This window comes from Papilio xuthus, unplaced genomic scaffold, assembly GCF_000836235.2.
Source record: "Papilio xuthus unplaced genomic scaffold, Pxut_1.1 DF827756.1, whole genome shotgun sequence".
Taxonomy (NCBI): Eukaryota; Metazoa; Arthropoda; class Insecta; order Lepidoptera; family Papilionidae; genus Papilio; species Papilio xuthus.
The window spans coordinates 1701271-1724804 of NW_013530893.1; the positions used below are offsets into that span (position 1 = coordinate 1701271).

At 32.8% G+C, this 23534-nt stretch overlaps 2 protein-coding genes across 6 annotated transcripts; one reads left to right on the forward strand and one right to left on the reverse strand.

The window, feature by feature from the left end:
• The first annotated feature begins 126 nt into the window (after nt 1–126).
• On the forward strand, nt 127–22076 carry tws (protein phosphatase 2 regulatory subunit tws). Of its 5 annotated transcripts, XM_013310258.1 has the most exons (13): nt 127–278; nt 8186–8346; nt 16524–16678; nt 17046–17246; nt 17623–17759; nt 18132–18306; nt 18515–18578; nt 19017–19164; nt 19448–19526; nt 19912–20039; nt 20477–20642; nt 20898–21046; nt 21470–22076. In XM_013310258.1, exons 2-12 carry the CDS (start codon nt 8211–8213, stop codon nt 21021–21023), a joined length of 1515 nt encoding a protein of 504 aa, XP_013165712.1. In that variant the 5' UTR covers nt 127–278; nt 8186–8210; the 3' UTR covers nt 21024–21046; nt 21470–22076. The 5 variants fall into 5 exon arrangements, with proteins under 5 accessions (XP_013165712.1, XP_013165717.1, XP_013165715.1 ...); XM_013310263.1 differs by lacking the exons at nt 127–278; nt 8186–8346 and adding an exon at nt 10232–10431; XM_013310261.1 differs by lacking the exons at nt 127–278; nt 8186–8346 and adding an exon at nt 10440–10525.
• On the reverse strand, nt 5985–9320 carry LOC106116427 (uncharacterized). The gene is made up of 3 exons (XM_013310264.1): nt 9200–9320; nt 6502–6547; nt 5985–6200 (listed from the first exon to the last, which is right to left on the reverse strand). Exons 1-3 carry the CDS (start codon nt 9224–9226, stop codon nt 6040–6042), a joined length of 234 nt encoding a protein of 77 aa, XP_013165718.1. The 5' UTR covers nt 9227–9320; the 3' UTR covers nt 5985–6039.
• Nucleotides 22077–23534: the final 1458 nt, after the last annotated feature.

The window sequence follows — 23534 nt, forward strand, 5'->3', positions numbered from 1 at the left end:
TCGAAGATAAACGAAACGAATCAAGTATTGTTCCGCCAGCACCAATCGCGTTTACAACACGGAAATAATTACATGTGTTCGCTTTTATTTTGATATAAATATATCAATTCGACTCTTAAATATAATAAAAAGTTTCATTTTTAAAACTTTATGACAATTGTGTATTGAACTGTTTATTGTGACATTTCATTTTCCCGCTAAAAGAAAGTGAATAATTTCAGTGTGATTAAAATCTTCAAGATTAAGCCGTAATGTTGACAAAACAATAATTTTACAAGGTAAGAATTAGTTTGTTTTTCATATTTTTCAGTTAAATATTTACTATGATGTTAACATTTCACCGGTTAAAGTTTTTAAAAAGGATACTTTTATAAACTTATTTTGCTTGCTAGGGAATTTTATTTCATTAAATTTGTATAATAATTTCCAATGGTTGACGTGTAGCAGTGAACATTAGATTAATAATATAAAAACATATTTCCTTCGTCAATAATTGAATGAAATGGTTTAAATTAATGTCAATTAATACAGTATTTTATATCTACGATATAGGCACCTAACAATCCATTTTCACGGGACTTGGATTCCATAAATCAATAATGCATTGAATAATGCATTGAATTAAGACATGACCTTGGTAGGGTTGGCAAATATCTGATAATCCGGAAATTAAATGAATACTTAATTTGTTTACAGTTAAGATAATAATTAAGATATTAAGTACAATTAAAAAGTAACATAACGGACATTGGATTTTTCTACTAATATTTTAAAGAGGAAGGATTTGATTGTTTGCATTGAATAGGCTCTAAAAGTACCGAAACGATTTAAAAAAAAATCGATTTCTGTAAACTAAGTCGACGACGCACGGTGGGCAATTTCTCGGCTTTCGTAGAAATTTGATATTTCTACGAAAGCCGAGAAATTGAGTACGATTTTTTTGCTTAAATTTGCTCTATATGACTACATGCCATTTAAGGTAAACTAAGCAGAAAATGAGCTTATAACTAGCAACCTGTGAAGTTTTACATGCAGCTATATCAAAACTAAAAGAATCTGAAGAAAACTTTGCTTCCGTGATACAGTATTTGCTCAAGCATCCAGAAGCAGTCGCGTTTGAAGATCGCTTTATGTAATCCAAATCAAATTAACATTTCTAAAGGAACTTAAGCTCTCTATTGATTTAGTTAAAAAAGGTTATGTAACCACAAATGATCGTAATACTGCACGTAAATAAAAAAAAAACTGGTGACAACAGGACTGGATGAAGACTTTATACGTATTCGTAATTATTCTTTGAAGACTTCTGCAAAGTTTGTTGAATTATATAGTTGGTACAAAATGCCTGTTATTACAAACAAAATACTGATTCTTGATGCTGAGATTATCTCATAATGCAATTGTAATCGGGAATCTGTCTGACAAGGCTTCGGAGGCCCGCAAGAAAGATTTCCGGAAATTTAGAAAACATCATTCCCGACAAAAAAAAAGGGTGTTTGAACGGAGATATTTTCAGTTTCCTATTGCTCTCTTCGGAACAACTTATTTCAGCAACAAGGCCAATGATGGATATAAGGGAGAGAAACGCCAGTTTTGAGAGTCGGATTTACTGGATCGTTAAGAATCGGATCTTGAAATCGAATTGGGTGACTAAGACTTATTTAACTAATGGTATAGTGCTAATTAATTGAATAAATGAACTCCCATTTTTTTCGCAAATATCACGAAAGCAGGCTAACAAAACTATTATAATTTGGCATAAACCAATTTTGTTACTTAATATTATAAATGCAAATGTTTAGATGGATGTTTGTTGGAAAGTATCTCAAGAACAGCTGCATGAATCTTAGAACATAGGCTGGACATAGGCTACTAATAAGTTTTTTATAATCCCGCGCGGACGGAGTTGCGGGCGACGGCTAGTAAATCTATATAATTTTTTAACTATATTTCCAGTTAGTGAATTAGTTCACGTGATTAGCTTTCTCTGGTAATCGGTAAATCCTATTTACCGTCGGTTTTACAAACAAACAAACGAACAAGGCTCAGTCGACCTTATTTCAAGGTAATCACCTAGGCGATACTTTATCACGGCTTGAGTTTTTTGCTGTGACTTATATGGAAAGTGTAAGTACTGGATAAGGCCTGGATTCAAGCTGCATTAAAAACTAAAGTATTAGTTCTTTCATACTTTTATCCCCTAATTTATCATAAAACTATTTAAATGCTAGCTGTCGTCCGCGTCGTCCGCGTAGATTAAAAAAAACTTAATAAGTAGCCTGTGTTCTTTCAGACTATGTTCTATATGTGTGCCAAATTTCATCAAAATCCGTTAGCCCGTTCCGTAGATACCTTCAAACAAACATTCATCCATCTAAACCAGTGGTTCCCAAACTTATTTTGTCTACTGCCCACTTTGAGAATAAATATTTTTCCATATTTAAAAACCACTATGACTTCAAATTAATTAATTATAGTGACCTATATATGTAGATTAACGGAGAATTCTAAACGAAACTTTTACTATAACCCGCAACTTGAGACCTGCAGCGCCCACAAGGGGGCGTTATCGCCCACTTTGGGAAAGACTGATCTAAACATTTGAATGTATAAAATTTGTAAGAGGTAAGAATATAGTGATTATTTATTTGTCTTTCTAAACGTTAAATTGATTACTATTGCGTCCATCAGATCAATATATTAAACAAAAGAATTAAAAGTGTTTAAATTAAAATGATAAACAAAAATACTTTGGGATCGATTATTGATTCGGTGTTTAATCATATTAATTCTATTTTTTATTTCAACTTGTTAATTATACTTACGTTGTATGTAGGATAAGAAAATCTTTAACATAATAGTCTTGTCCGTTTAATAGGAAACTGATAACATGTGATTCTCTATTACAAAAGCTATTTCAGTAGAAACTCAGTTACAGTCCCTTGTGTAATGTCCTATTATTTATAAATAATATTGACACCGTAATTTATTAGTAGATACAGAGAAAAAGGATTTTATATCATAAACAAACTGGAAAAATACTGTATATTAAATTTGGTCTACTTCTATAACCAAAAGTTCTGTACAACAGTGGTAGAGCCCGCTTTAACATCTTCGCACGAATCGGTCCGGCTCGCCCGGTGAAATACCACGACCACACAGAAGACACGCGTCAAGTGGAAGCTATTCCGCGTTTCGTCTGATGAGTATGCGTCCCGGAGTCCAAAATTAGTCCTCTTTCCCTTCCCACCCGTTTTCTTATAAGGAAGGGATGAAAAAAACTACATCCCTCTTTTTCTTTAAAAAAAATATATTTGATTCAGTGGTATTTCGCCAGTGAAAACTGGGTTTAATTGTAAGAAATATACATGTTTTCAAAGTATCAAATACCTTTTATTAATTATCTTGGATGATAATACCTTATTAATAAAATGTCGGAAGTAAATCGCAACACAAACACGTGATATTGTCAAGAATTGTTGAGCTGTTTTCTATTTTACTATTTGCCCTTCTTATGTCTATTTCCGCATATTTAGAAATCGATGATTTATAGCAAATTGAAAACTATGTCTTGTCGAATATTTCGAATAATTAATTTATATGAAATTATTATTATTTTCTTTAATGGCAACATAAAAATTGTAAACTCCTCAGAAGCATTAGTTGCCGCTTGCCCGAATACCACATAGAAGACGAAGACGAGAATAGAAGTTTTTAAGTAAGTCAGTTTTTGCTGTCACATCTCTGTTTATTTACCTTTTCGCAAATTCGCAGCCATAGTCTTGTAATCCAAGTTATCTGCAACGCGTTTTGTTATTCCTGATATTTATTATTTGCTGTCTTTATCACACATACCAGGTCACAACCTGCTTACTTGTATGAAAAATTTTCGTTAAAAGAAAAAAATATATATGATCGGATTACTAAGAACTCTAGTACTTGAAAACGTTCGCCTTTAGGGTCAATACATTTTAAGTAAAGGTGAAACGTACGACCTCACATACCGTCCAGTTAACCTTAGCACTCCTTAACGAAGCCACGTTGTATCAATATTAATTCTAGTACGATTACTAATACCATTCAATCCAGTATCCAAGCTATTAATCATTTGTTCATAATAAAAATACAAACCAGATAAGACTTGCAATTATCGATCTACAAGCTAGTGAAACTTTTGTTTTTCGACATCTTACTAATATTGTAAACTTGCTGTCACCCGCGACGGTTCGCATGGGATTAAAAAAAACATTATAAGACTATGTGTTCTATATGTATGCCAAATTTCATCGAGATCCGTTCAGCTGTTCTGGAGATATCTCCAAAGAAACATCCATCAATCTAAACATTCGCATTTATTATAGTAGTGAGAATGTTTGGATGGATAGTTATTTACAAGTATTTATTGTCTTCCGAAGTCACTTCCTATATTTAATAGCGTACAATTAATCAACGTAATTGGTCACAACAACAAATTAGAGTAGAGAATTGACTCCGTATAGCCACTCGGACAACTAATCGGTCACGTAGGCACGCGAATATTTATTGGTAATAATTAAAAAGCAATCAAGTCGTTAAAAAACATATCGACCTGAAGACATTTCAAGTGATCTAAAAGTGTTAATTAACCCTTTTTTTTACTATAACTGTATTTTCCAACAGTTTTTCCTTCATAGATTACGATAAAAACGTTTCCTGATAATTCAAAACAAACAATACTTGGAAAACAAAACAAAAACATTACCGTGTAGCCTTGAAATGTTGAACATAAACTTTTATATTTGCTTAACTAGATGGCGTTAGTTGATATATCCAAGTTCTAAGATACTACGATTGTACTGTGTGGCCTTTAAATACAACGATAATTATCACATTAAAAAAATCTAATAAATTAATGTGATACATTGGTGTCGTAATAAGGTATAAGGACCTTGACACACTAACCCACTGCACTTCAGTAATGTGAACAATTCACGTATGAAAAGATAAATGGACATATAAAGTGGTTTAGTGTAAGGCCATAATACAAACATGCGACGAAATAAAACAAAATCACGATTATTCAACTGTTTATACTTGTTTTTTAATAGAATACCCAGTTCATCTTTTATTACCTAAAGTCTACCGAGTTCTAAAAGCGATCGCTTACTTGCCTACGTCACTAAAAATAATTTGTTATTGCATTTTTTAGTTTTAATAGGTAGTTTTAGATTCCAGAACGATCAAATAATTTTGTAAGAAGCGAGAGACAGCATAGAAGTGCACGGTCTCTGCCTACTCCTCTAAATTAAAGGTGTGAGTTTTGTTGTGGGTAATACAAAAGATTTGTTCATTAAAATATTATTACTGTTTAATAAATCAATTTGTTGGAAAAGTCCAGTGAACTTGAGATGTCGAATCAAGGTCCGAAGGATGAAATATTGTATACATTTAACTCTTGTCGCTGCCAGTGATACCGGATAATAATTGTATTTTGCATACGTTTAATATATTTATATATAAACTTCGTGTTCACTTTGTTCTTGTAATAAATCAAAATTAAACTGACATACAGTGTGTTTAGTATACGTTCCCCCATGTCTTAGTAGTATACCAAACTGTAACGTCTCGCAACCGTATAGCATTATTCAAACATCTTTACGGCTCGGGACATCGTACTGGGATGAGATAGAAATAAATACAGTCTTCATAGCTGTTAATTGGTGTTCAATTTAACTTTGTTGATATTTCTATACATATATACTTTAGATATTTGCAATTGCATTTACTAACATTATAAATGCGAATGTTTAGATGGATTGATGTTTGGTTGAAGGTATTAATTTGAATTTATACATATAGACCTTAGTCTGCAAGAACACACAGGCTACTTACTACGTTTTTTTTTATTCCATGCTGACGTAGTCGGGGGCAACAGCTAGTATACAATATAATAAAGCTATAATGAAGCGAGAAAAGATTCTAAAGTTATAAATAATAGTCCAGGAGATAGTAACAATTATTTAGTACATAAAGACTTGGTTTGGTTCATACACACGTTGATTAAACAAATTTATTGAACGCTCTGTCATCTACACAACTATCAATTCCTTCCATCAAGTCAATAATTTCTTCTTCACATGTCTCCGCAGTGTATTCCTTACTCTTAACCCTTTTCTCGCACTGCTGGAACACGTCGTACAGTCTTTTAACTGCACAATCATCTGGAATAACATGTATTGTAAGTTTCAATCTTTATGTACGCTCGTGAATAGCTTCGTGGTTAGATAAAACCGCCGCCTAACATTGTGTTCTGCGCTTGTGTTAAATTGCGAGCTACCGTAAAGTTTGGATTGCATAATACAAGTGTGTTTGTTGCGATTCTACTGAAATCTGTAATTTAACAGTCTTTCCTATTTACTATTTGAAGCGACATTCACCAACGCCCTTTCAAAGGTGACTTTGGAAGTTTATTTATTTTACACTAAGTAAAATTTAAAGATTTAAAATGTTTAATAAACGTACATTGCAAACATATTCCTCGTTCTTTAGTGAGCTGATCGGCAGAGTTCTGCAACAAAAACCAATTAATAAATCGGTATCAAGATTCGATTTCTTGCTGAAAAAAAAGTTTGTTGGTTCGTCAAAAAATACTATTCATACGCCATTTGTGACAATATAAAGAATACTGATTTGTCTGGGAATAAACAGGACCTTGTGATATGTTCAATATTTTCGAGACTTACTAAAAATTTATTTCATCATTTTTTTGTTTGAAACATTAATTTTGATGGTTAATTGAAGTACATGATACAGCGATGGAACAAACATACGAAATGCAATACATGTATATGTTATTATCCGGTTCGTATAGGATGGAATCAGTCCGAATCGGTTTCCATTGAGCTCCACATGGGTCGGAACGAAGACAATGCTCAATTAATTATATTGCGAGCTCTTTGTAGGTTATTCACTGGCCATGCCATCGCATATAACATCGAATCATAAAAATCGTATTCTGTTTTTTGATCATTCGATTTTCAAATTGCATTCGAAATTTGAAAAATTATCAGTTTTTTTTTTTTTTAAAGTCATGTGCTATAAGATTTTAAGTCCACCTACGCCCCATGTGTAGGTTGAACTAAGAACACTTTGGATTCTTTGTCGTAAAATTTTATGTATTAAAAATCAACATACAAAAATTGTTACTACTTAACACATATTTTAACGATTACTAACAAACAGTAACACAGGTATTAAAGCCAATATCTCCACTATACCTTAGTCCTAAATTAAATTATAAAATCACTGTATACCGCCTCGAACCTAATATACATCAAACTCTCACCATAAGAGCTATAATTCAACACATAATGGCACTTACTCTCAAAACTTTAAACATTAACCTGATTAATTATGACGCATCAAACATATACATACGATACACTATCAAAATCTACAGATCTTCCTAATACGATTATCTATCTAGGAGCCATCGATGTTTGTATGAAGTTTTCGACTTAAATTGAAATGGGTAGGCAAATAATGTCCTCGACTATGTGATACATTTTGAAGCACCGTATTGTATTTGCTTTAAGATTTAACAGTCAAAACGAACCGCAAGAGACAAAACAAATATCATAAAGTCTGTGCAAAAACATCCTTGAATACGCTAAATATTCGGTCAGACTATTTGTTTTGTAATAACGAATAATGTGAATGGTTTATTTACTTTGATAGACGTGTTGTACATAATTATGTTTATATAACAATTTGTAGAACATAAATGAGATAGACACGTTTTAGGTTAAACGTGGGCTTACATACCAACCAACCTTCGTGTATAAACAATTTATTGTTATATCTGTTATGAGAGAGAGACAGACAATATTTTATACCGGGTATGGATATTGTAGCAGTGGAAACCCACGGTAAAAACTTTAGTACAAAGTGTAACTTACTAATATTATAAATGCGAAAGTAACTCTTGTTGTCTCTACGTTTGTACCAGGTAATCTCCGAAACGGCTATATTGACGAGACTTTTATTAGAAAGTAGCTGACGTATACGGAGTAACTTATGCAAACGCAGTGATACTACATACATGTAGATTTAAAAATAAAAAATGTTTAACATTATAATTATTTCATATTAAATCCGTTAAGAAAAATATTCTACGTCTAAAACATGTGTTGCATTTTTTTTTCAGATTGTGCATGTCATGAAAATCAAACATGGCGACCACTGCGATGGTAGTATCTCCCCTCGCCACGCAGTCCTCCCCCAAGAACAAGAGGAGACTCTTCGCTGAGGCCAGACAGAATAGTTTACAAAAGTTAAGCGTCATCTTCGATCATGGAAATAAAAACGGTACGTATACCTTTTTTCAGAGGGGATTGCTTTATGCATATTCCGTCAGGGGCAGGGGGAGGGAGACGCGGTAGGAGCACATAGTATACCCACTAAACCCTACTGTTCCTCCTACGCATGGTAGCGGGCCCACAGGCCGCTTGCGCTTTCTTCCGCGACTCTGACCTTATACCTACATAGACCCTTATTTACACAAAGCGTACGAACTTCACTGCATTCTATGAGAAATATGTGCACTTAATAATATAGGCGTATAACTGCTTGTTTTAAGTATATAAGCATCTCTATCTAATCCTTTGAGAAAATAGAGATGGCAAACGGAAACATCATTTTTAGTATTATAATATTATCTGTAGTCAGGAATTAACCTTATGCGGTACACTTTATCTGTCTGATGTATGTACAAAACACAGAGGTTTTATATCACGAATGCTGATAACTGTTCAAATAAGTTTCATGGGTAGATAACGTATGAATTTATTATGTTTAGCTTTGGCATGTTGATGAAAACAATGAGAACAAAGAAAAAAATTGTTACGATTTGATAATCCTAAAAGGATACGGCAATGTTGTATGTGAATAAAATTGCTGATACAATAAAGGAAGGAACGAATGTAAGACAAGCTTAAGTGGTGTTGTAGATACTAAATAGAATTCTGTATTTGTCTCCAGCTCTAGATAAGACTAATCTGCAAGTGATCATTTTAAAGGTATAAAGAAAAAGTTAAAGAACCAAAAAAATGTTATCCCCATTTTTTATTTATTGGTAGGTATTGCAAATTTCGTAAATATGGCGGCTATAGATGAAATTTATATGTTGCAACTACGAAAATTTATGATTTTATATACGTACAGGGTCGAACATCGGCTTTTCGTCCATTTTTCAACTAGACCTTAAATAATTTCTGCGTAAATAACAATTTCGCAAAGATTGTTAATTTGCGTTGGCTTTTTGACTTTATTTGACGTCAATAAATCATAAAATAACAAATAGCAACACTTATTATGTCAACAAAAAAGTTTTTATTTGAAAAGTTAACGGACACTAGTGTCAAGGAAGGACCTTTGTCACAATATAATGCCTTGAAATAGTATAAATTAAGAAAAAAGCTCTAAATTATTTTAATCATCGTAAAATGTAGTAAAAGTTACACCAAAATAAATTACATTGATGGTAGTTGCATTATTTACATCTTAGAAAGCTGTCAGTGTAATTTTTACGAATGGAACAATAGATGGCAGCACTGTCTGTTACAAAAAAATGCGTGCCTCTTGCGGACTGTTTTATCGTCTGCTTTCAAATATTTTGACAGTTGTGATAAAAGTGTTGTTAGCTGTAAACAAAAAAAACAAATTTGGTAGAATTTAACATATGATGAGGATTAACGGGTTTCTGAAGGAAGTATGTCTCTTTTCATTCGGCATCTATGTATTGATCACATTTACGAAGTAAAATCGTTTCAATGTGTAAAATGACTTATTCCGAAATGTAATAAATAATACTTTGATATCAAATGGGAATGAGATACATATAGTCTTATATGAATGTTTCGTTATTTTTATGTAAAAGATTCATAATTGCAACATTTTTAATTAAAGTGAAAGTGTCAGATAAATTAATCATATTAAGTTTTCTTTTTTAAAGAAACAAAACTTATTAGTTTTAATTAAAGATTAATATTTGATTTGATACATTTTTAATAATGTGGTTTAATGCCTGGTTTACATTATGCCAGTACAGTAGGACAGTAGCGCGAGCTTAGCAAAAACGGTATGGCCTCACTGGCGCCAGTAAGTGTTGTATTTTGCCACTATTCTACTGTATTGGCATAATGAAAGCCAGGCATAACACATGACACAGTAGATTTTAGTAGTGAAACAGTGGCAACACTGATCTCTGCAGTAATTATTGTATGTATTTCTGAATTTTCTGAGCGCCATTGCATTTTACCGATGTAATGTTGAAATGATTTTAATCGGTTTTCATCTGCAGTTGTGTGTGATGTTTTAGTAAAATATAGAAGTGATTGTGTGCTAAAACTATCAAACTTCTTAAAGTTTTTGTGCTGGGCTTTGTCATGGCCGGTAAGTGGTGACTTTTAGCGCCCGATAGACAAGGGCGAATCGGATTCGGGAATCGGAAATAAGTCGAAGATGTTTTATCGTTCGAACTCCGACGGTAAATGCAATGTTCTTGTCTTTAGTTTGGTTATTAGTTTTTAGTGTATTAATATAATAAATAGCATAGTGGCAGTGTTTGGTTATTGTAATGTTTGAGCCGATAGTTTTAACCTTTTACACTGATTATTTCACTGCCGCGCTGCGTTTTTATGAAAAAGAAAGTTCTCGCAAAGGTTCTCCGTCTTATATGTGACGAATAAATACATACTTTTTGCGTCGTGAGCGGTTATTGTTAATTGTTTGTGTGATCAGATGATCTCGGTTGTTGATTACATCTCGAAGGTCAAATTAATGTGTTTCGCAGATTTTTGCAATTAGAATTCACTTCGAATCGTTAACAAATGCTAGAACAAGCTTACGGGGATATTACTAATGAGATATTTACCAGGTGAGGCAATAACAATTTTCGCATACCCACTTTGCGAATAACGAATCTATTTAAATAATTTACGACGTCATTGGTTACGCCGAACTAAATTTACATAGATAATTGTTTATATATCGTTTGACAAGAGATAAATTTAAACTTTTGTTATTCAATCAACCAATGCAATCATGTTTTTTGACTTACATATAGGTCTAAAATATATGTAGTGTCCTAATCAGGGTAGATTGTTGTTGTTAATCTAAGTTTCAGAATTAGCTTGCTGATTGATATAATGATGTTAAAAAGTAAATTTTGTTGTAGAAAATATTGAAATACTTCATATTATATCTTATATAAGAAAGTACATTTATATTGTTTAGAAGTCTAAAATTTATATATATTTTTAGTCTAGACCCATTTAAATTATTTATGTTTTATGGAGTTGAACTTATATTAAAAAACCTTTATAGAATTGTTTATATTGTCTATATGGCATTGGCCATTTAACTGTGTTTTGTACCTTTAAAAACTCATTTATAATATTTGATAGTGACACATGTGCAATACAACATTGCCTGTGCAATATTAATAGGTCAGTTGATTGAAACTATGAGCTGTGTTAAAGCGAAAACCTTATTTTTTAACGAGTTTAAGCTTCATTTCCTATTGATAATGGTTTGATGTTTATAGATGGATTATCGAATTTTGTTCGTTGTTGAAACAGGTTAGCATAAGAAAGAGGTGAATTGAGATATGACAGCTGATGGAGTTTTATGGAGGAATAGCACATACTATGCCGACCCTTTGTAGAAATAAGGGCAGGTTGATGATGATTAATGGTTTGATCTTTTTCTATATCATTTAAAATTTATTTTAATGTGTTGTAGTACCTATGACCATTAGATTTTTATGTCATCTCCTTTATTATTTAAAAAAAATAGGAATAACAATATGTTTAAGTATGATTGTTTTGGCATTGTTAATTGACAAGTATTGGGAGTCAGTTAATTTCCCGCTCTTTCCTTTGTTGCTCTAAACTATTTATTTCACTCTGCACAAAGGCTTATTAATAGTAATCATTGGTACCATAGATAATTATCTTTTTTACTTATACCTGGATCAGTGGTTTTTTTTTTGAAGCCAGCATAATATATACTCTATGCTTCAGCGGTAATTATCATATGAATTGCAAGTATGTTAACATAACTGATTGTATTTCTTGATATGCTTGAATACTGCATAGTTACAGTTCAAATAAGGTCACAATACTAATATTAGTAATTTTCATTGTATTTCACATTGACCGTGAATTTGAGTTTAAACATAATGAAATAAAATTGAAACATAAACTTTGAACACACTGTGTTCCCGCTGCTCGTTTGTCTCCTAATATAAAAAAACTATGCCTGGTTTACATTATGCCAGTACAGCAGCACAGTAGCACTGGCCTAGCCTGAATAGTTTTGATACACAGGCGCCAGTTAGTGTATACATAATGTCGGGTGGATGCTAGTACTGATTTTGGGCGCTATCATCATCGGCATAATGTAAATCAACTATTAAGCCAAGAGTGAATAGGCTTGGATAACATAAGATGCTGACAAAGACTTATTATTTGTAACCAATAGGCAATTGATTACAAGTCTTGTTTGATCTATATAGGTTGTACCAATACCTGACTTTTCTATTTGATATTCACATTGATGGTTAAAATATTTCCAGGTACATGTTTCAATCATCTGTACTGTACTGTACTGTCCTACTGGCATAATGAAACCAGGCATTATTTAAAATTACAATGATATAACTAAAGAATATTAGTTTTTCCAATGTAATGTTTTATCTCTTTTCATCTTTGTTTTAGAAACTAAACATTGTCAGATAAGGTATCATTTATGTTGTCATCACTATATTTGGATCTTTACTTGGCCTTATGCTATTAAAAAAATTATTGAATATTTCACACACTTCAACAACCCATACAATTAATTATGATTGTAAGTTTGAAAGACGGAAAGGTATTTGTACTGAATGACACTGGAAATTAATTCCAATTTAGTCTGGGTACTTAGGTATATTTATGATTACCATTGTATCTAAATTAAGCCGTAATTCATTATAAAAAAAATATTTATAAGAATTTTGTTTAAAAATATGGATCAATTAAAATGTTTAATATTTGAGAGTGATGATTGTTTTGTTGTATTTCTTTGATATTGATAGGTTATTTATATATTTCTAAACTCATTAGAGTGTCAGCATTCGCCATTGGTGGTTTGCGGCGTAACGAGCCGATTCATCCTTGCTCGCCCATTGTTTTTATTTCACCGACCACATAAAAGGCGGGTGTTCTGTTACCCAACAGGTTTTCCATACAAGAGCGTAAGATTACTGCTTGATAGCTCCAAAACTGGTTTGCGAGTTTACTTTTGTTTTGCATTCCGATGTTACGATGCTTGTGGAGCGTCGTTTGTGCGAATATTTCGCGATTTGTTAGTTTCTATGGTAGAATTTGTGTGACTTGTCTATGATTCGTGCTAGCTGGTGTTCTCTATGATTATTTATGTGTTGTGTGTGATGTTAAAACGCAAGGAGTCTTGGTATGTGAGCCATCGTGTTAGAGGTCATGATGCTACGGATTGGAGGTCAAACAACTGCAAGCAACATTGGAATATGGCTTGTGATTGTATGTCTCCTTATTATTATCCTATCCTTATAGACTTATCACTTATCTTAGTTATTTATAAGGGTTTTATTACAATTAAAAGACATTATATCAATGTCCACTTGTAAAATTAAGATATTTTCTTACAATGCGGAGAACTTTTGTGTTTGCCTTTCCTGTTTACAGCCTTCCTTCTAGCCTTTTACATTGCATTTACTCTATCTTTTGTACTTCTACTAACAGTTGAATTTGTAACTAATATTTATGATTATAAATGTGCTTTACAATGACAGGAAAATATAGAGAAATTGTTTAATTGAATAGACAATGTCTCAATATTTTCTTAATATTATTTTTACCTTAAAATATATCTAAGATTTATTTTTATTATATATTCATAATTAAGTTTATTGTGTCAATTGATACTTAAATGTAGCTCCTAAAGTTATTTTTGATCAAAAAATATTTTTATTAAATCAATATTAGGATTCTTGAAATATGTTATATTCTATGATCAATAGATTATGAAGTAAATAAAAGCAAGAAAAGATTTTAGTAAATGAGGGAATCTTGTAGTCTTTATAAAATTTTAGGATACATACAAGTATAAGTTAATTAACTATTGAAAATGCACGTTTTTTTGACCAATTAAGTTTTCTACTAGTTACTCTAGAAGATTTTATTTATTCTAATGTTAGTTTTTATTGAATGAATATTGATGATTTTAATATACATTTTATTTGTTTATTATTGTAATGTTATAAGTTGCATTTAAAATATCCTTAGGTCTCTTTAACTGTTATTTAAAAAATAACTAGCTGTTGCCGAGCTCCTGTCCGGAATTATTATTTTTTAATTAGTAGCATATGTGTTTTTCGAGACTATGTTTTCTACTTATATGCAAATTTTCACAGGGATCCGTTGAGCTTGTTTAGAGATACTTTTTAACGAACATTCATCCAAACATCCAAACTTTCGCATTTGTAATATTAGTACGATTATAAAATAAGTAATATATAAAATCAAAATATATAAAATTAAAACTATCTTTTTTTTTTTCAAATAGAATCGGAAGATAACAAAAACTTCTATAGAAATGTATCTATAGTAGAATCTATATTTCTGACGTAGACATGGTCGATGACTTACTCGGGTCACGAGTTTAAATACGCGTTAGATACGACAATATCAAGAATGTCCTCGTAATCATTGGCCAATAAAGCTAGGCATGTGCCTTCATATTAGAAACACTGTAAAAAAGGTCCAGCTACAGCGGTTGTATGATTACTGACGTCACATATTACGTCATAGGATGTCGTACGGAAATGCAGTAATTGTTAGATTTATTTGCAGTGGCATGGATATAGATTATAACAAGTTTAGTTTTGTAATCCAATTTTTTTAACGTAACTGCAGTAAAATAAAGTAAAGTATAAATGAGATGAATCCAATGAGGCATTTATTTGCAGAATCGATAGCCCGTTTCGTTCTTACAAAACTGGATATTCCGGATTTTGTATAAATAAAACATTTCAAAATATCGTTTGAAAAAGTAAAACTTGAATTATAAGTAAAACTCGTATAAAGATGCAACAATTTATTTACGATATAAGTTACAGACTATATCTTTTCTTATATAAATGCGAATGTTTGGATGTATGTATAGATGGATATTTGTTAAAAGGTATCTACAGAATGGTTGTATAGATCTCGTTGAAATTTAGCATATATGTAGATAGAGCATAGCCTGAATACATAGGTTACTTAGTTTTTTTATTCCGCGCGAACGGAGTCGCGTGCGACTGATATTCCGTTTACAGTTTTAAGCGCAAATTCTCTTGCAAATAATCTTAGACCACTTTATTTGTATCAAACATTAATACATCCTGCATACATTATTTCTGTTTTTCTTCTTGTACTCGTATACAATACAAAAAGACAGGTAAAAGAGGTAATCAGGTCGCGACATATATCTTCTGTTCCAGCGTTCGACACATAGTTTCTTTGATAATCCTGAGTTTTCACTGCTAAAACACATGTACAAATTGTTCGGATTTTACGGAAATCTTAATTTTTTTAACACATAGGTACTTTGTGTTAATTTTGACGCTTTAGCATCATACTGTATACATTCATTAATATTTAAAAAAATATAAAATGATTTTTTTTGCATAAAATGTTGTAATGTCATTGGAACTAAAGTGCTCCAAATTTAAGATCAACCTATCAACAGGAAGTAGTTGTAATTTAGATTACTAGATTTGATATGGATCTAAATAAAACCGAAGCAAGTTAGATAAAATCATTTAAAAATCTAGAAAATGTGTTAATGATTGAATGAAATTATATAACTAGCCATTTTATTTATTTTTCTAAACTTTGCCAAACACATCATAATGTCCTTGTGGGAAATAAATATGTTCTTATAATAATGTCCCACTTATAAATTAGTTTTTATAAAACATTGCAATTCTTCAAACTGCCAAAACATTTGTGAAATATAAATATCCCAAATACTGATACATACAAATTACATTATAAACAAACTATAGACAAACATTCATAACAGATTTTTCTCAATAATAAATCTTTTGCCACGGTACATGTCTGAAACTCTTTTAGCTATTTTTAAATTGGTCCTAACAGATTTGTTTACTAAAATACTGCACATTTTTATGGAATTTTGTCATAACTTTCGATAGTTGTTGGTTAAAGTTAAATTATTAGATATTTATGATCATTATTATGATATAGTCAAGTAAAATATATTAACCTAACATATAATTTAGTAGTAACTAATTATTAAAGTATACTAGTTAGTCTTATTTACTTTATATCAGAAATAAAAGTAGTTAACTCGAATCCGATATTTGTCATTTTCTATCTAGCAAAATGTTTAAAAAATTTGTATCTATAGACCTATTGTATACATTTGAAATGTTACAATATTGTATATATTTTCAGGCAATGGTGGGGAGACGACGTGGTGTTTTAGTCAGGTGAAGGGCACGTTGGAGGATGACGTGACTGAGGCCGACCTCATCTCCTGTGTTGAGTTCAACCACGACGGCGAGCTGCTTGCTACTGGCGACAAGGGTGGCAGAGTTGTTATATTTCAGGTTAGTGTCATGCAACATGTCATCACCAATATTTACCTTATACTAGAGTACAAAAAAAAAACTTTCTAAAAGAAGTAATAAAAGGCAGGCAATGACCAGGTTTCTTTTAATATTAAGATTGTTTGTTGGTAAAAGTTTGTTTGGTACTAAATATTCAACAAATACACTTATATTCACAATCGGAATAGCTAAAAAGTCACTAACTATGGAACTTAGATAGTTAAGTAATCAAGTAGGATTCCTCAGCATAGGTTTGGTGTAAGAAAGTTAATTAAAGTTGAGTGCGCCTGAGGGTATTTCTTAAGCGGTCAGTAATCAGTTAGCAACTAAAAGTGGCCTTTATTGAGTTTCAAACATATGTTTTCAGAGAGACCCAGCATCTAAGCAATGTGTACCGAAGAAAGGGGAATACAATGTGTACTCTACGTTCCAATCACACGAGCCAGAGTTCGACTACCTCAAGTCATTGGAGATAGAGGAGAAGATCAACAAGATACGGTGGCTCAAGCGGAAGAATCAGGCACACTTCCTGCTGTCCACCAATGACAAGACGATCAAGCTATGGAAGGTACACAGTGATATAAGTAGTATAAGACTTTGTTATAGTTAAAGTGATTATTTAGACATTATAATGTGGAATTGTGACTTACTACAATAGACTTGATTTAAAGAGTAATGTTTTGGAACCCAACTTTGTTGTATTCAGTGGTTCTATAACAAATAAGTATAATTATACTCATACTACTTATGCAGACAGATTGCTGATATACTCAAAAATACTTGTTTCGGAGCACCTGAAACTGATGTATGAATGTGGAAAAGGCGTGAGAATTGCCATAATCTGTTTACCTCTTTCAGTTATTTGGGAGTTATGTACTTGTAAAACACTCTGTACTAGTAGAGCTGTCTTAAATATAAATTCGTATCTAATTGATATGTTGCAGGTGTCAGAGCGTGACAAGCGTGTGACAGGGTACAACACGCGCGAGGAGGGAGGCCGGCTGCGGCATCCTTCGCGGGTCACGCAGCTAAGAGTGCCCACGGTGCGGCCAGCGGAACTCATGGTTGAGGCATCGCCCAGGTAAATCACCACACTATACCCTACTTAGAATCTGGAGAAGAACATGAATCAAATGACACATTGTTTAGGCAACTGTAAGTCACATCCAGACACATAGCTAAAAAATAGCCGGAAAATATGACCTTCCTGAGAATGGGTAATATTTTTACAATGTTATAGCAAAAGTCAATTTTTTGTGTTACATGTAAAAGGACGTTAATTTCCTACCCACATGGGTGACTATTGATCCTCAATTGCAATTAGATGAAAAAGTTGTCACGGCAAAATACATATGTAAAATGCAGATTCGATAGTGATGATGTTTGATCTCATGTGGGAAAGGAATTTATTTCCCTAAACTGTATTATAAAGTTTCGTGACATGTATTCGCAGACGTATCTTCGCGAACGCGCACACGTACCACATCAACTCGATCTCGCTGAACTCTGACCAGGAGACGTACCTGTCGGCTGATGACCTGCGCATCAACCTGTGGCACCTCGAGATCACCGACCAGAGCTTCAATATCGTCGACATCAAGCCCGCCAACATGGAGGAACTCACTGAGGTATACCTAATATTCAAACTTTATGGTTGCTCGGGTACTTGCGAGCAAGTCTGCGAGGTGTACGGATGGAGAGTGACTCCTAAAATTTTCCAAGATTGTTGAAGAACATGATTTTGAATGAAAGCATGCTAAAATATAAAACTTTTTCGCCTTGTATAAGATTATTTTTAGATAAATAAGATTGTTAATTGATATTCAATGTTCGCAGGTTATAACCGCGGCGGAGTTCCACCCGACTGAATGCAATCTCTTTGTATATTCTAGTAGTAAGGGTGAGTTACTTCAATATTTAAATACCGAAGTATAAAGTTGGCTATTTTAATAAGTAACATTTGACAGTTCATCAAAATCCAACAATGTAACATTGTAACGTCGGGCATAAAATATTATTTATTTATTTGTAATTAAAACTGCATAATTGCTGACCTTTTTCAAATTTCTATTACATATTTCTCGTAATCATGTCAATCGAACGTCGTTACAATGTTGCCTCAGTAAACTCTTTACTTTTTAAACGCTAAGGTGTTAAATAACAACCGATTTTGATTCACGTTTGTAGTCCGAATTGATTTTTCACTTTAATCGATATTTTTTAACAGCTCACTATGAAGCTAAAATTGATGTCAAATGTGGCCAATTAAATTTTCCTAACTATAGCTGTTAAAGATATTGAATGCAAGCGATAATGAACTTTATATGTATACGTTTAGGTACAATAAGGCTATGCGACATGCGCGCGGCGGCGCTGTGCGACCGGCACGCGAAGCTATTCGAGGAGCCGGAGGACCCGCATGCGCGCTCCTTCTTCTCGGAGATCATCTCCTCCATTAGCGACGTCAAGCTCAGCAATTCGGGCAGGTCGGTGAAACATTTAAGTAATCATTAAGGGATACCTTTAGTGTGGATTTAGTGAGAGAAATACTTTTAGAAAGCTCTATTCACAAAAATGTTGATGTGGCTTCATTTTGTCACAATAAGCAAAATAATTTGAATACATTGGGCAATCAAAGCTAGAATCGAGCTAAAGGACTCTGATGTAAAGTGCATGTCTTAATAATTTTTTTTGTCTATATCACACTTGACTAAAATAAAACTGTTTTGGAATAATTTGTTAATTAGTTTTTAAACTGTTTTGTTTCAGATACATGATGTCTAGGGATTATTTAGGTTTAAAAGTATGGGATCTTAGAATGGAAACGAAACCTGTAGAAACATATCCAGTAAGTTACTTTCATAAAGTTTTTTAACTTATGTAATATAGTATGCAGTTGTCAATTTTACATATTACATACAAAATTTAATTATAATTAGTTTAGATTTTACTCATTTTCTCCATACAGAAGCTTCTCACAACCCACAGTTAGGTTCCACACTGGGCGGAGAGCAGAGTACATTCTTATCTCATGCTATTATGCCATTTTAACATGGTTTAATTTACTTTTCACGTCTTTTACCCTTGTTATTGAAAAGAAGAGAAGCTCAAAATAAAGATAAATCTCGGTAAAATCTACTCGGGTCTGCACCCATAAAATCCTTTTATATTATACGACTGCGTCGTTTCGTAGATTAGTGGAAACTAGGTGTAAGGGTATTGTTTGTGTAAAGGTGCACGAATATCTTCGGTCGAAGCTGTGCTCGCTGTATGAAAATGACTGCATATTCGACAAATTCGAGTGCTGCTGGAGCGGTGATGACCAGAGGCTCATGACTGGATCCTACAATGGCTTCTTTAGGTAAATCTTCATATTGACTATTATTTTGATTGTTATGATAAATATCTAAACACGTTAAATGTCTTCGTAATGGTATGATGTGTTTAAACTAATAAAATCAGTCAATATTTGCAGTAAAACGGTTAGCAGAATACAATGGATATTAGAAATTATTTTTACACAGTTAACTGGCTGATAGTGTCATTTATGTTAATGAAAAAGAAATGAAAAGAAAATCTTACTTTTTACTAATATTATAAATGCAAACGTTTGGGTAGATGGATGGATGTTTGTTAAAAGATATCTCCAGAACGCCTGCATAGAAGAAATTTGGCATAGATGTAGAACATGGTCTGGAAGAACACATAGACTACAAATTAAGTTTTTTAATTCAGCGCAGACGGAGTCGCGGGTGTCAGGTAGTACTGTATATATAATGTAATTGTGCTATGTGTCAGGATATTCGAGCGCGGCGGTGCGGGCGGTGCGGGTGCGGGTGCGGGGGGTGCGGGCGCGGCGGCGCGGCGCGGCGAGCTCACACTGGAGGCGTCGCGTGACGCCGCCGCACGTCCCCGGCAGCCGCTGCGTGCGCGCCGCGTCGCTACCACCGCCAAGAGGAAGAAGGTTAAAAACTAATCATTAATTAATGTCTTTCCGAGTAGTCTTAGTGTACATATGACAACTTTCATAAGAGAAGAATAAATAAGATAAAATTTAATTCATTATAATAAAACATTAAAAATAAATTCATTATAAAATTTATAATAAAAGCGTAAGAGTGAAGTGAAATATATTAATATTAAAATAGAAAGTAAGAACAGATTTTTTCGTTTTAGTAAAAAAGAACGACCATCACACTATTGTATTTTAATTTTTCAGGATGAGATAAGTGTAGACTGCCTGGACTTCAACAAGAAGATCCTGCACACGGCGTGGCATCCGCACGAGAGTGTCATCGCCGTCGCTGCCACCAACAACCTCTTCATATTCCAGGACAAGTTCTAGCGGCCCGCCAACCACACATATAGGTAACTACATACTCATTACCACTGACAAAATGGTATAATATTTTTCATATATCTTGACGATTCAACTTCCGAGCCGCCAAGATATTTGTATAATACTATATTATACCATAACTAGTGGTCGGCCCGCGACCTTTAGAAATAGTAGTCTATAATATTCCAACGTGCATCAGCTATCATCCCTTTAAAGACCGGACCCATTCCATATTACTTGGAACAAATGTGGCTTTTGGACATACAGACAGACAAACATTATAAAAATTAGGGTCTATATAGTTTTTTTTTGAAGATCTTCCAATTATAATTATTAAGTCAAGCGTCAGAATGATTAGGGAGGGGACGTCGATAAGGCTAGTGTTGCGCCACTACACCGGCACAGTGTCGGATTTTCTTCTTAACAATAAAGATGAATGTAATTTGTTGCAGGTAACATTAGTGAAGATCATGGTCATACATACACGTGGCTGTGTGAAGCGACTCGAGGTTGTATACGTAAGGGGGGGGAGGCTGTGTGTATGTGGGGGGGGTCCGTGCCTTACAATGTATGTAGTGTTTTTGTTGTACTACTATTTATTATGTGTACCTTTTGAATGCCTCGCGAACCTTTTTGTGGTTCGCGAGGTTTTTTTATGTCTCTTGTTTGTTTAAGTTGACGTCTTGCTCGACGTGTTCGGTGGTTTTAAATTTAGCTGTTTAATATTTAGATTTTATGTTTTTAAAATGAATAAATACATATAAAATTATTTGTATTTATGTAATTCTGAACGCAACATATGTTTTTTTATAATTATAAAGTAATTAATTATCGTACGCACAAACATAAAATCAGTTTTCTATTATGTCATATATATTTTATATGTTTGAAAAATAGGAACCTCCAGCCCTAGAATAATCAAACGCAGTATGAATCCTTCAAATATTCTTCTCAAAGGGGTTTTGTGACCCAAATGTTTGAGATCCGCTGGAGTATAGTATTTTAAAATATAACTTTAATTAGTTGATCTCAATCATTATACTAAACTGATATATAAACACGGCTAAACACTCACGTATATACTTCCGGTGGCGGCACCGACTAGTTTCGAGCCCATCGGGGGCCCTTCATCAGTGTGAGTGGTACTGGTATTATTTCGCGGACAAGGCTCTCAGCTCACTCTTTACTTATCAATTTATATATCAGTTTAGTATAATGTCTCACGAAAGTTTGAATAATTCAATCATTATGATTTTCATCATTAATTTCATTTGTAAACAAAAGTGGTAATGTCCGAAGTATTTTAGATTTTTTTTTATTTTAATACATTTGGAAACCGAAACTTTGCGAATAGTTACTAAACTATTTGATAGAACACATCAATAGTTTAGTTATGCAAAAACACATTCATTTTTATTTTTCTACATTTATTATATCAAGAACAAATAATACTAAAAAGAAAAATAAAAACAATGATTAAATAGTGTAAAATACGTTTTGGTACAGTAAAAAAACATTTCTTGATAATTTCTTTATTTTTTTTCTAATTTGTCCATCGATTTAAGTTACCAGTTATGTTTTAAACCACCGAAATACGTAGCAAATTACAAATAGCTTAGTTGTTAGTTCTTTCATTTTTTTTTAACATTTATGGTTTAAGCTTTACAATTTCATATCTGAAGTTTAACGGATTAGTGTATCTGAGTTTCCACTGTAGTGAAACTTGTATCGACAACAATGTCATAACATGTTACGGCAGTGGAAACTCATAGAAAGGACGTTTGAATGTCACATGAACTGTTTGCCTAAAATGTTTTTTCCAACACATAGGGATATTAAAAAGATGGCAACGTCGATTCGATTGTCGATCAAAAATATAATTGTTAAATGTTTATCGATACACAAAAAATCGATTTCAGATGAATCAATATCGATGTTTCTTTTATCAGTTGTAAAATTTGAAATTAAAAAGCTGTATTAAATGTAAATAATTAAATAAAAACTCAATGTAAAACAGATTGATATTTCATAAATTTGTAACATTAATCGGACAGTATCGATGTTGTGATGCTTCATACATTGTAACATCGATTTTTGTCACTATATCGATTATTCATTCGTACTATCAAATGGGATTCATCGGGCATACAATACTTACTGCGACGGAATTAAATTCGTTCGTTTGTGATTAAGTTTTCTTTTTATCTTTTAATGCTTCTCTTTAAAAAAAAATAATGATAAAAAATTTGTAAATACAGTGAAAGAATGGAGAGGCCTCAACAAATATAAATATAGAATATTTTGTCACAACACATATGTTACTGTGGGTGTTTCCCGTTGGGCGGATCGACCTACAGATAAATCAAATAGGGAATAAAATTCCCATTGGGCTGATTGATAAGAATCAAGGGAATACTTTTTTTTCCGTTGGGCTGTTGAGTCTATAGAATAAAAATTCCATTAGTCCGATTCCTTCGGCCCAAAGGGAAAATACCATTGCATCGATTGATCTATAGG

Excerpts from the sequence above, each read along its gene's own strand:
- LOC106116427 (XM_013310264.1), bottom strand. The coding sequence starts at position 9,226 with ATGGACGAAAAGCCGATGTTCGACCCT. Across the intron at positions 6,548-9,199 it reads AAAAGCCGATGTTCGACCCT|AACTCTGCCGATCAGCTCAC; the intron begins GTACGTATATAA and ends TTTTTGTTGCAG. Across the intron at positions 6,201-6,501 it reads ACGAGGAATATGTTTGCAAT|ATGATTGTGCAGTTAAAAGA; the intron begins GTACGTTTATTA and ends ATGTTATTCCAG.
- tws (XM_013310258.1), top strand. The coding sequence starts at position 8,211 with ATGGCGACCACTGCGATGGTAGTATCTCCCCTCGCCACGCAGTCCTCC. Across the intron at positions 8,347-16,523 it reads CGATCATGGAAATAAAAACG|GCAATGGTGGGGAGACGACG; the intron begins GTACGTATACCT and ends ATATATTTTCAG. Across the intron at positions 17,247-17,622 it reads AGACGATCAAGCTATGGAAG|GTGTCAGAGCGTGACAAGCG; the intron begins GTACACAGTGAT and ends GATATGTTGCAG.